The following is an 11722-nucleotide window of genomic DNA, read 5'->3' as shown; positions in this document are numbered from 1 at the left end:
AATTTGTCGAATTCTTCCAACTGGCTGCTATTGACTCTTTGGAACGAAGAATAACGACAGCCTATACAACTATAAGTACGAAAGCAAATAGAACCTAATGATTTAGTGGATGGATATTATATTAAAAACAAAGAAACACTGACTTACTTTTTTTTTTGTATTTAATTTATTCCTTTCTCACTAAATGCTAATGTTCTAAAATATCTATGACAACGTTTCTTGGTTTCTCTTGCAAGTAGGTGTACGACGTTTTTCTATTTCTATTATAATTTTTTACGTTTTGTCAAAATATTGCTTTTATACTGGGACAATGATAACAGGCTGTTATTTGTTTCCATCAATGTTTCATTTTTTGGTTCTTTATTTGGCGTCCTTAAAAAAAATTTAAAAAAAAAAAAAAAGCAATGTGTTTTTCAACAACACAACGATTGCGATTGGGGTCCCGGGTGACACTACCTCGTCTGTGACCTGGTGTTCGACTGTGTACAGCTACTGAATCCTCCTCTTTCCGTGGTGCTCCCACTCCGTCTCTATCTCGCTATGACCAGAGTATTTCAACACGGAACCCCATTACGTTCTAGAAGAATGTAAATATGTAGGTATTCCCCGCGGAAGGAATAAGAGAATTTCACGATTACACCTTTTGGTTTTTTTTGGTTTTGTTTTTACTGTTTTAGCTTTTAATTTTTTCATCACTGCCTTTCGACTTGAAGAGGGATTTTCTTGGTACGCCCCTAGACTTCCCCTCGTGTCGTGGCCTAAGCTTACTAATCATCCTCTTTAAAGTCTTGCTGTAAAATTGCTGTACAATGTCAGCAACTGGATGGGCCTAAAAACTTTAAATAATACATGATAACATAAGTTTTCGAGTTGTCGTGTTTATTCCTATCTAAAAAGGTATATTTACTTACACTACGATCAGTACTATATTTAGAACTAGTCTCGTTTGGTTCACAGCATTTGAAATCGAAGTTGTTACAACCCCATCGACGTGGCTACACAGGGGGCAGCAACGATACTATCGTTTTTGTAAGCCATTGCGAAATTTGAGCATGCCAATAGGCAATAAAGGGTTTATTTTCAGCTAGTTGGGAGAAAATCATTCCTCTATTGTTGTAGTTGCGAAGCAACGAAGACCCAATACGGGATATATCTTTTTCCAACGCGTCAATATAAACCTGTATTTGCGAATCAATCGCAAATACTTTTTGTATCAGTTTTTCTCCTATTCAAGGTAAATGGACTCTTCGAATAACTGCGGTCATCTTGCCCAGGGCAAAATAAACAAAGAGGAAGGATTAAGTATAGAGCTTGTGTTTTTGGTCTTTTTAGTAAGATGTCCGATACCGTCTTTGTTTTTATAATTCTCTCCTTGTTTTATTTTCTTTTGGTGTGACTGTAAATATCAATCTAGGGCATTACTGTGTTTTTATAAAGCTTTAACATTCTCGCCCAGGGATCGTAATGACTTGCGATCTCAACATGACGCCGCAGTGCGGTTGGAAGAAGTCCATTGTGCACCGTGTTTTTTTGGCGGGCTATCTTCCGATCGGTACTTATAGTAGAATCTCGATACTCATTTTACGCGGAGCGTTTGATATTATTTCTGCATATATTTCATATGACTTTTATCCTGGCAGAACTTGGTTATTAGGTACTCTCTGATCAGGATTGTACCCATTTAATAATTCATAATTTAATTTAAAGATAATGTTACCAGTTGAACTAGCTACATCTAGGTTAATAATTTATATTCATACGTTCTATTCATCGTATATCGTTTTGTAGAGATTCTATACAATTAGTGCCTTTAATTGAGTCCATACTGATCAGTTGTCCTTAATCTTTGTTAATTTAATGACTTTCCATACAATCCGCACCCTCACAAAAATTTCAGTCAGGCTCCAAATTTAAACTTGAATATCCTTTGAAACTACTTAAAACTGGAAAGTAGGAGTAGGTTCGATACAAAAGCTCAACAATGCCGACCCCGAGTTCCGTATGTGAGTAAGTTGCTGTTGGTTGTCTCCTGTGCTTGGAGGAGTTTTTTTCTCTGTTCCAGTTAAACTCAACCTTAATCAACAGTTTTCGGATTCGATGCATGCCACTGTTTTTGGAAGCCCAAACTAATTTGCAACCAGCTTAGCCTCTCTATTGCTGGGTTGCACTAGTCATCATCTGAATCACAGGTTTTCAATAGATTTTTTTCTGGCTGACAGCAGGTTGTCATCATTAACTACCATGGTGGAAGCAGATATGAGATTCAAAAACTTTTTATTTATCAGCTGAGGGAAGCCCAATAGAACCTTTCCCTATATTCGCGTGACTGACCCAATAATGGTTATGATGTCGCGATTTACTTTATCTAATTTATTCATCACGTTCACCTCAACTGAAGCCATTGTTTCGGATCATGCAAGCGAAGATTCGGAAAAGGCCTATAGGTAAGCTATTTCTACATACCATTAAAAGTCCGTGGGATTCAAAACATGCGGATATGTTCAGGGTTGCCCATCTAATAACAGTTGACTGTTTGGGAAACTATGATGTTGTTCTTAAGGTAAGGGGTAAGCCTGTTCAGACAAGTCTTTAGTAATAGAAACACAGCGGTATTACCCGAAAAAAAATGAGAAAAGTGACTGTGAAGGACATAGTCAGGTTAGGTAAAGTGAAAGCAAGTGTTCACGGGATATAGGAGTCACGTGCAATAGATAGAAGACCACGAGGGTGAAACGAAATCCTGATAAAATTTCATCAATATTTTAAGCCAGCAAGATCAGATAGCTTACCCGCACGCTCATAAAGGAAACGACTATTAACACTAAAAGAACACTAAGAGAGCCAAGAGTTATCATCTCTCTCTCTCCCAAAAGAATTACATCGTTAAAAACCTTTTTAATACCTAAGGAAGCAATGCGTTGCAAAATAAAAAAACCTAAAAAATACAGTACAAGTAATTAGTCCACAAACAGCCTTAGCCTAAGGATCATGTGAAGTTTACACAAATGTTTTTAAGCGAATCGATAAATGTCGAAACTTGATTTCACGAGGTATGTTTCAAGAGTGTGGCTGAATAAACTGATGAACGCGCATCGTTTTTTCCACCTGACCTTTAACGACTGCAATTTGCCAAGCAGGTGTCGTTTATTTTTCAATGGACTCCACTATCTCACACAACGCGCCCTCAGTAGATGGACCATTTCTATAACAATGAAATAAATGCTATTGGTCCCCCTCAATGCCAAATGGGTATTATTAATACTTCGGTGCTCATGGGCGGTAACCGTCTTAACCCCATCTGTTGCTTGAAGGTATGCTGTTTATTTTACCCCAAAGAGAACAGTTTTGTGGGCCAGAATAGAACGGTGTCCCCTCGGCAGTCGATCAAACGATCCACTGCAGTGGGAAATGTGAGACCTTTCGTAGAGTCCGTGAAAAAATCGTATAACCGCTTGGGCCAGCGGTGTCCGTTTTTTTTTTCTTGGTCATGATGCTTCACGCTCTACCGACTGATTGTCTTGTAACAATAGAATGGATTTTGATGGAACCACCCATTTTATTGTGAATGATCCCAACAAATCTTTTGAACGTTGACTACTTTTTCTCGTTGTTGTTGTACTGGCTAATGAATACGATAGTGTGGGCAGCTTGGATTTCAGGAAAAGACTGGTTTTTCCAATAGATCGTTTGATTTTTTGTCCAGCCACCTATAAATATGCCACAGTTTAAGTGTATTACCTTTTGCTGTTCAGTTAGAAAATGTACCTCATTTTGTGCCAATAGTTTGTATCAATAACGTGTAATGTACTTTCATCATAAATCACACCACAAGTAACATCATTAGCGCGGATCAACTGTTCAATAACGATATTTGAATATGCGTGTACATTCATAGGCATCAATGGACAATCAAATAGCGCGTTTGTTACATTCATATGCGCGGATTGTATTTTCTTGTGCGCGAAATTCAACTTCAATAACACCAAATGACAAACAATTGCATTATAGGACAATCATTTACCCAAAAGTGAAAAGTCATTAGTGCTATTAGCATAATCATTGACATCTATAAGGCGTTTGGACAATCATGAGGGTCAATGTTATATCTATAGGCGTGGTTCGACAAACATTTGCATGGTTCGAATGAACAATAAGAGAAAATAAAACAGTCATTAGCGATTTTTTATCTATTTTAGCCTTATTCTTCGGCCATTTATACATCGTGGCAAATAAACGTTTGCATATAACTGAATCACTGACCACATTTAGCGATAGTGATAGTTTGCCACATTCTCGTTCTCTGGATCCCTTCCATTAGCACTGCGTTCTAGTAGTGACCTAGAGCAATCCCTTGTCGTCTTGCCTCAGCCCGATCGTTCGTATGTTTGTGGATCTCTGGACGGCTGAGGGTCGGCTTTGATTGCCTGCTTTAAGTGAGCTAACTGCTATTCTCCTACGCAGCCGCTATTATGGAGGCAGTTACCTGAGTTTTTTTATACGTTTTTAAAGTGATAAAACAAAAATCGCTAATGATTGTTTTATTTCTCTTATTGTTCATTCGAACCATGCAAATGTTTGTCGAACCACGCTATAGAATATAACATTGACCCTCATGATTGTCCAAACGCATTATAGATTGTCAATGATTATGCTAATAGCACTAATGATTTTCACTTTGGGTAAATGATTGTCCATAAATGCAATTGTTTTGTCATTTGGTGTTATTGAAGTTGAATTTCGCGCACAAGAGAAAATACAATCCGCGCATATGAATGTACAAACGCGCTATTGATTGTCCATTGATGCCTATGAATGTACACGCTATTCAAATATCGTTATTGAAAAGTGATCTGCGCTAATGATGTTACTTGTGGTGTTGATGAAAGTACATTACACGTTATTGATACAACTATGGGCACAAATGAATGTACATTTTCTCTTAATGAACAGCAAAAGGTGTATTAGTTTAATAATTTATATATGACCGTGAATCTTAGAGCCTGGACACTAGAAAATCGAGCAATCTGATTGGATAGATCGCATCGCCGGACTGGTCTAGATTCTCCGGTATTAACCGGTCAGATCGCATATTAATTACGGTCTTACGGGCGAAAACATTTGTTTTTCAAATCGATACATTGAGATTGAAAACTAAAAAAGTAGATCCGTTTTATTCGTCCTACTTCAGCATGGATGACAACCTGAGTTTTATTACCCCTGAAGATCTGGAGGACGACTTGGATTTAGCCATGCGACAGCAGTGTTTGAGTCGCAAAACGGCAACAACAACAATAACAACAACCAACAAAGATGAAGTTTCCAACGTTATCTTCAGGAAAAAGGTTCTTCGTATAATATTCTCATAGGATAACGAGTTTTCCAGGCCAGAAGCGTCATTGCTGCCAAACGAAAGGATCTCACTAGCAAAGGAAAAGGCAGTCTTCCAACGCAACGAGAGAGCTGACGGCAACCGAGGTAAACACACTGTTTGAGAGGCGGGGCAGTTCAGTGTTGAAGAACCAAAGGCACTGCAAAAAGGCTCTGTGGTGGTTCCTTTCCCTATGATTTTGGTTGGAGAGCTAGAGATGAGAGCCCGGAAGTTGAGCTGGGGAGACGTGAGCCTTGAAAATGACCCAGAAACAAGAGCTGAATGTCTGGTGTGGAAAACAGAAAAAGGTAGCAAGACACGAACAGGCCAAGAAGGAGGGCACCGAAGAGCTTTACAATCCAAAAGCATATGCCAATGTCAACAAATCGAGATGTCCTGTTGAGTTTACAAGGCAATTTAGGAGCCATCGATCAGAGTCTATGTTAATGTCTGATGCTCCTTTTATCTGGCCATCAACCACAAACGAAAACCGGTACCAGAGGATAAAGTTTGGTATTTGAATAGACCTCTCGGTAAGAATGAATTGGAAAGTTCTTGAAAGAATCAACACAGCGGTTCTTGGTAAGGAGAATCAGCAAGGGCCTCAAGAGAAAACTGACCAACCATGCTGTACGTAAAACTAGCATCGGCAGGCTCCTTGATGCAAATGTGGAAGCTAACTACGTGGCACAACTAAGCGGTCATAAGAATCTGAAAAAGCCTCGATAGTTATAAATCAGCGTCCCTCCAGAACCAAAGAGCAATGTCAGCCATCCTGAGCAATGGTTCAGCTCCTTCGACCTCTTCATCTATAGTAACCGCCGTTCAGACTCTGAATACTTCAACTTCCCTACTGGTGCAGAATAAAAATTTCAGCCACAAGCCATCTTTGCTGGAGCAAATATCGAGAAGTTTGAAGGTTGCACGTTCAATGTGAATGTCTTTTGCCAAAAGTCTGCACAGCCTCAAAATCACGACGAGCTTGATTCTTAGTGTTTTAAGATAACATTGAACATTTATGCTTGCTTTGATTGCCTCCTCTTTGGGATTGAGTTTAAAGAATATCCCTTTTGAGTAGATTTTGCCTTCTAATATCTGTAAGTTCTATTTAATAACTTGCCTTCGCACTTCTTGTCAAACTGGTTTATAACTGGTATTTTAGTAAAATCACTGGGAAGCCATTTGAGTGTAATATACACGCGCGCTTCCAAAAATGGTTTGTTATAAATAAAAAAGGCGCAAATGAAATTTGTCCTTTTCAATGAAAAGTGGTCATATAATAAAACTCTTATCAACCGAGCTTTGTCGGTCTGTACGGGATAATCTTGACCTCGGTCGGGTACAGACCTCGCTGCGCTCGGTCTGTACATTCCGACCTCGGTCAAGATTATGCCGTACAGACCTCCCGCTCGGTTAATAAGATCTAAGTATTAATCAATAGTTTACTGAATCAAGTCCTTTACCTCCATCAGTTGTCATGTCACAGTATGCTTCGATTGGGTTCCCTGTGTTGGTCGGATCGAGTACGTAAACACCAGATCCTTTTGAAAAGCCATTGGCCAAAATGTGTAAACAAGACTTGGCAGGGCGTTCTTTGCTACCCAAGGCAGCTATTAAATTGAATGAAACGAAAGTATAAGAAATATAGAGAATAAGAATACACTGAATTTTGGTGCTTATTTTGATTTTAATTTTACTCAGAAAGATAGAGTGAAGACATTTAAACCCGTGAAGCAAAAAAAAAAATACTAGTCAACGTGTAATAGTCAAATAGACACAAAAGAAAACAATGGAATTAAGGTCTACCAATGTGTATTAGTCTAATATCTATTGCACGGGTTAAATGCCTTCACTCTAACTGTTATTGTTTTTAATATATTTGTTGTTATTGTTGTTATTGTCTTTGTTGTTGTTGTTTTGTTGCTGTTGTTTTTATTGTTGTGGATAATCTTTTTTCTAGCTCACTCACCTATATTAATGCATGTGTATTCCCTTGAATTTACACCCGTCTGGCAGATATGCATTGCAGGGCAAGGCTTACTTGCGCAGACATTCTAGAGAAAATGAAAATAATGTCCTTCAATAAACTAGAATGTAGTATACTAAAAAGCACTACACAATTAGCCAATCTGCAGGACATAAAATCATGCAGCAAGCCAAATACATAACTAACCTAAACAAATTAACCTACCTACCAACTAACAACCACTGCTAGAAAACAAAAAGATCACTCATTAATTTAAGTGAAACACATGTTGAGATTCGTGTTGAGAACACTTGTGCCAAACGAGAGAACAGAACAGCAACTAAACACGTTAACAAGTAGTGTATTCAAAAAGGAGAAAAAATTTGACCTTAAAAGGTAGAAGGTTAAAAGTAATTTATGTTACTTCCATAGCGCCGGGAGTGACGGCCCAAATCTCCCGACTACTATATAAAGTGTTCCAAGGTGCTCCCTTTACCCCCTCAAACTATCAGTGCTCCTTATTACCAGCCCCTTATTAAGGGTATTTACAGGATCGAACTTTTAAACTCTATTTCTGAAAGACGCGCACACACTCTTTTTCAAAGAGATAGCAGCGTAGTTCTTGAATACGATAGCGAAGCCATGAAGAATAAAGTTGTGTATAATATATAAATCAGAAACCAGGAAGAAATAAGTTGTAAAATCATCAATTGGAGAGAAAACTCTCGAGAGCGAAGATAAGATAAGATGTGGACTGACTTGATCAATACACCCAAACATCCACTCAAGGACCTTTTACCTCCAAAGAAAACACGCAGTCTCAGAAAGAGAAATCATGAATTTGTACTACCTAAAGTTAAAACCGTAAGATTTATGAATTGTTTTGTAAATAGGTGTCTTTTCAAATAGGTGCATGCAATTATTCTTTTAGAATACAGTTCTATTGATATTATCATTTATTATTTTATCATATAGATAGGTTTTACTATAGTATTTTATTCTAACTCTAATTATTTATATTCTTATATTTTATTGTAACCTAGGACGTATGTTTTTTAATGAAGTAAAGACTATTATTATTATTATTATTATTATTACATTTTTGTTGTCGTAACAAAGAATGGGATAATCCTGAATTGATAAAGATTTATAGTTTTGTAAATTTTCAAGTGTTCGTAAAGTCATATTCGAGTAGCCAATTGTAAATTGCCTTTATGTAGAGTGATTTACAATTGCTGTAAATATGTTAAAAATGTTAAAAATAAAGTTTTCATTATTATTATTATTATTATTATTATTATTAATATTATTATTATTATTATTAATATTATTATTATTATTATTAATATTATTATTATTATTATTAATATTATTATTATTATTAATATTATTATTATTAATAAACTGATTTACGCCTTCTCCTAAAACATCTGTATTCGAAGAAAGAGGTGGCTCATCTCATAGATACTTTAAAAGGGACAAAATGATTTGAAACTCGCAAAAGCAAGACAGTAAAATAATCAATCCATATAGAGTCACATCATTAAATATGGTAAATATATTTATACAAAACGATGCTCAACAAATTTCTTTCCCCCTAGCAAATTAGTTCAATTGATAGCATAATACATTGTGGAAGAGTTACCTTTGTTCCAACATACGTATATCCAGTTTTGTTGACCAGGTCCTCGGGATACTGAAGGTGGTCAGAATCATTGATTTCGCAATGACCGGATGTTTGGTTATAGTTATAGGACATGCATACGCCATCAAGGTAGCACATGATTCGGCATAGTGAGGCTGTTTCCGTTTGAAAGGTTTCTTTGACGTGACTTTGGAGGTAGCTGCCAGGCTTTTCTTCCATAAACTCTGACTCCTTACACGTTTCTCCTAAAGAAAAAGAAAAACGTCAGACGTCATTTATGATCAATCAGAGGACAGAAGCTGGACATCTATGAGCGTTTGTTAAATATACATAAGGGATTAAAATGATAATTACAAGATCTTCAAACTATAAAATGTTCAAATAGACGAGAAATTACAACAAGTCCAAGCACAATTAATAAGTAATTGGACACATCTGATATATACACCTAATTATACAGCTTCTCATTAATCCCATATAGGTAACTGTCCAATTATTTTCTTAATTGGACAGGTCTTGTTGATATGGGATTAATTAGGCAGCTATATAATTAATAGGTAATGGGGTTTCATGCTCCCCAATCAAGAAATAATTAGACTCGAATATTTCCTCTGACTGCCAAATTGGACTCGGCCTACGGCCTCATCCAATTTTGGAAGTCCTCGGAATTTTCCTCGTCCAATTATTTCTTGATTGGACAGCATGGAGTCCTATTACATATACTAATTGCAAAAGCTTTGTCACATAAAAATAAAGAATAAAGAATATGATTTAATTAGAGATTTTTTAAATTTTGATTGCAAAGCCCCCTAGGTTGATCAAAATAATTGTTTTAGTATACAGTAAAAACCCGCGTATCAATAAACCAAGATTTTTCCACGTTAACCGAAAAAGGTTCTTATATATTTTGTGTTTACTGCAAAATTAGGCTTTCAGGTTCGTAAGCAGGTTCTCATTTTCTTAAGAAAAAAGCGACTTGTTTTTGCTACGTGTGGTCTATTGTTCATATAAATTATGCATAAAGCTTCCCAAAGGGCTGCATTCTAAGCAAATACGAACCCTATATGTACTTTAAGCTACTCTGTATGTAATTTACTTTGTAGAGCCTATTTCATTTTATTTCTAAATTTTTAGTTTTGACTTTATTTGATAAAATAAGAACCCGCTTTGAAATTTTAGCCTAAAACAGATTCTTATGTAAAAGGAGTCTAAATGGAAAACACTAGCCTAACAGGTTCTTAAAATCTAGGTTTTTTACGCAGGGTTTCACTGTATAACAATATAGTAATATCAAATAAAAATGTCAGTCTTTACTTTCGATACAGTGAAATATTTACACCAGTTTTGCTTATGTATAAATACAGTAATATAAATTTTTTTCTTAATATATAGAGGTTATAACATTGCTAAATGTGTATTACAGACTTATAATTTTACGGGTGAAAGCGGCCGTATTTTTTCGAGCCCAGCGTCGAATGTCTAATCGCAGTTATTTTGCTTCTCTTTTGTACATTGCAAACAATAGCAAATGACTCTACGCGTCTTTGTTAATTAAAGTTTTTCAATGAGACTCTGGGTACCATTATTTCGACCGGGTAAAATAATGGGTTTAAAGTACTATGGAGATCAGTAGGAAACACTAAAACAGATGGCTAAAATAAAATGAGAAACTAAACTGCCTAATTCCCAATAAAAACCCTCGATATCAGTATAAAAAACCTATTTAGGATAACTTGCAAAAATGTAGGTTTCTATACGCCTAATTACCCACTTAATTGTATCATCACTCTATAATCCCATTTATCATATGACCCGTACGGCCCTGCTCGCGCGCTCTAATAAAACCATTGGAAAAAGTCACGTGATGGGGGCCGGACGGGTTGACGTAAGCGGGCCGGAAAAACCCGTCCGGCCCTGCTCGAATCCGCGCGCTTTCTTTTTCTTTATTATTTTTATTTTCGTGAGGCTCATATGATAAAATGCTCATTGACTGAGTTAGGTCGGGCCGTACGGGAAAATATTTGGCTCTCGGTCATTTGTACGGACCTCGCTGCGCTCGCTCCGTACGACATGACCTCGAGCCAAATATTTTCCCGTACGGCCCTCCCACTCAGTCAATAAGTACATAATATCAAGCAGTAATGATAAAAGGGTAAATTATACACCGTGAAAAGATGAAAAAACTTACTGACGTTTCGGACGCTAGTCCTTCGTCGGAGTAAAAGAAAAACGTTCACTCCGACGAAGGACTAACGTCCGAAACGCAAGTTTTTTCATCTTTTCACGGTATATAATTTACTCTTTTATCATTAACAACAACAAGAACAACAACACCAACTTTATTTGAATACAATCAGTTTAAAATATAGTTTAAAATTAAATTAAATTATAATGTACTAGGTAATCTGGAATGAAATAAATCAATCTAAGTCAGATTATCTGTTCATTAGAAACACCGACGTAGCTCACACTAGTTTTTAGCTAGTTATCTCTCCATATATAAGCGAATATTGTATTATTTTCAAATTCTCTTTCCTGTCCAATTAAAGATTTATTTGGATGTTTCCATTCGCATTCTTTCGAACGAAAACTATGACTCATGGAATCAGTCTTGTATAGTTTGGGATGATATAATTAATCTGCAATAGGACTACATGTCTGTCCAATTTGGAAATAATTGAATTCAAAGAATTCCTCTGACTGCCAAATTGGACTCAGCCTATCGGCCTCTTCCAATTTTGTC

The 11722-nt window shown here is 36.5% G+C and overlaps 1 protein-coding gene across 1 annotated transcript in view; it reads right to left on the bottom strand.

The window, feature by feature from the left end:
- Window positions 1-5932: 5932 nt before the first annotated feature.
- The window catches only part of LOC148912853 (uncharacterized), a 6098-nt gene continuing 308 nt past the window's right edge, over window positions 5933-11722 (bottom strand). The window contains exons 2-5 of the mRNA XM_089026322.1: window positions 8980-9224; window positions 7338-7422; window positions 6832-6978; window positions 5933-6048 (exon numbers count right to left, since the gene is read on the bottom strand). Coding sequence (XP_088882448.1) covers window positions 5933-6048; window positions 6832-6978; window positions 7338-7422; window positions 8980-9224 — 593 coding nt within the window. The remainder of the gene's footprint in view (window positions 6049-6831; window positions 6979-7337; window positions 7423-8979; window positions 9225-11722) is intronic.

This window comes from Actinia tenebrosa, unplaced genomic scaffold (assembly GCF_029948245.1).
Source record: "Actinia tenebrosa isolate PJP-AT-01 unplaced genomic scaffold, QUT_ActTen_1.0 PGA_scaffold10__47_contigs__length_13832649, whole genome shotgun sequence".
Classification (NCBI taxonomy): Eukaryota; Metazoa; Cnidaria; class Anthozoa; order Actiniaria; family Actiniidae; genus Actinia; species Actinia tenebrosa.
This window is presented reverse-complemented; position numbering and strand designations above follow the sequence as displayed.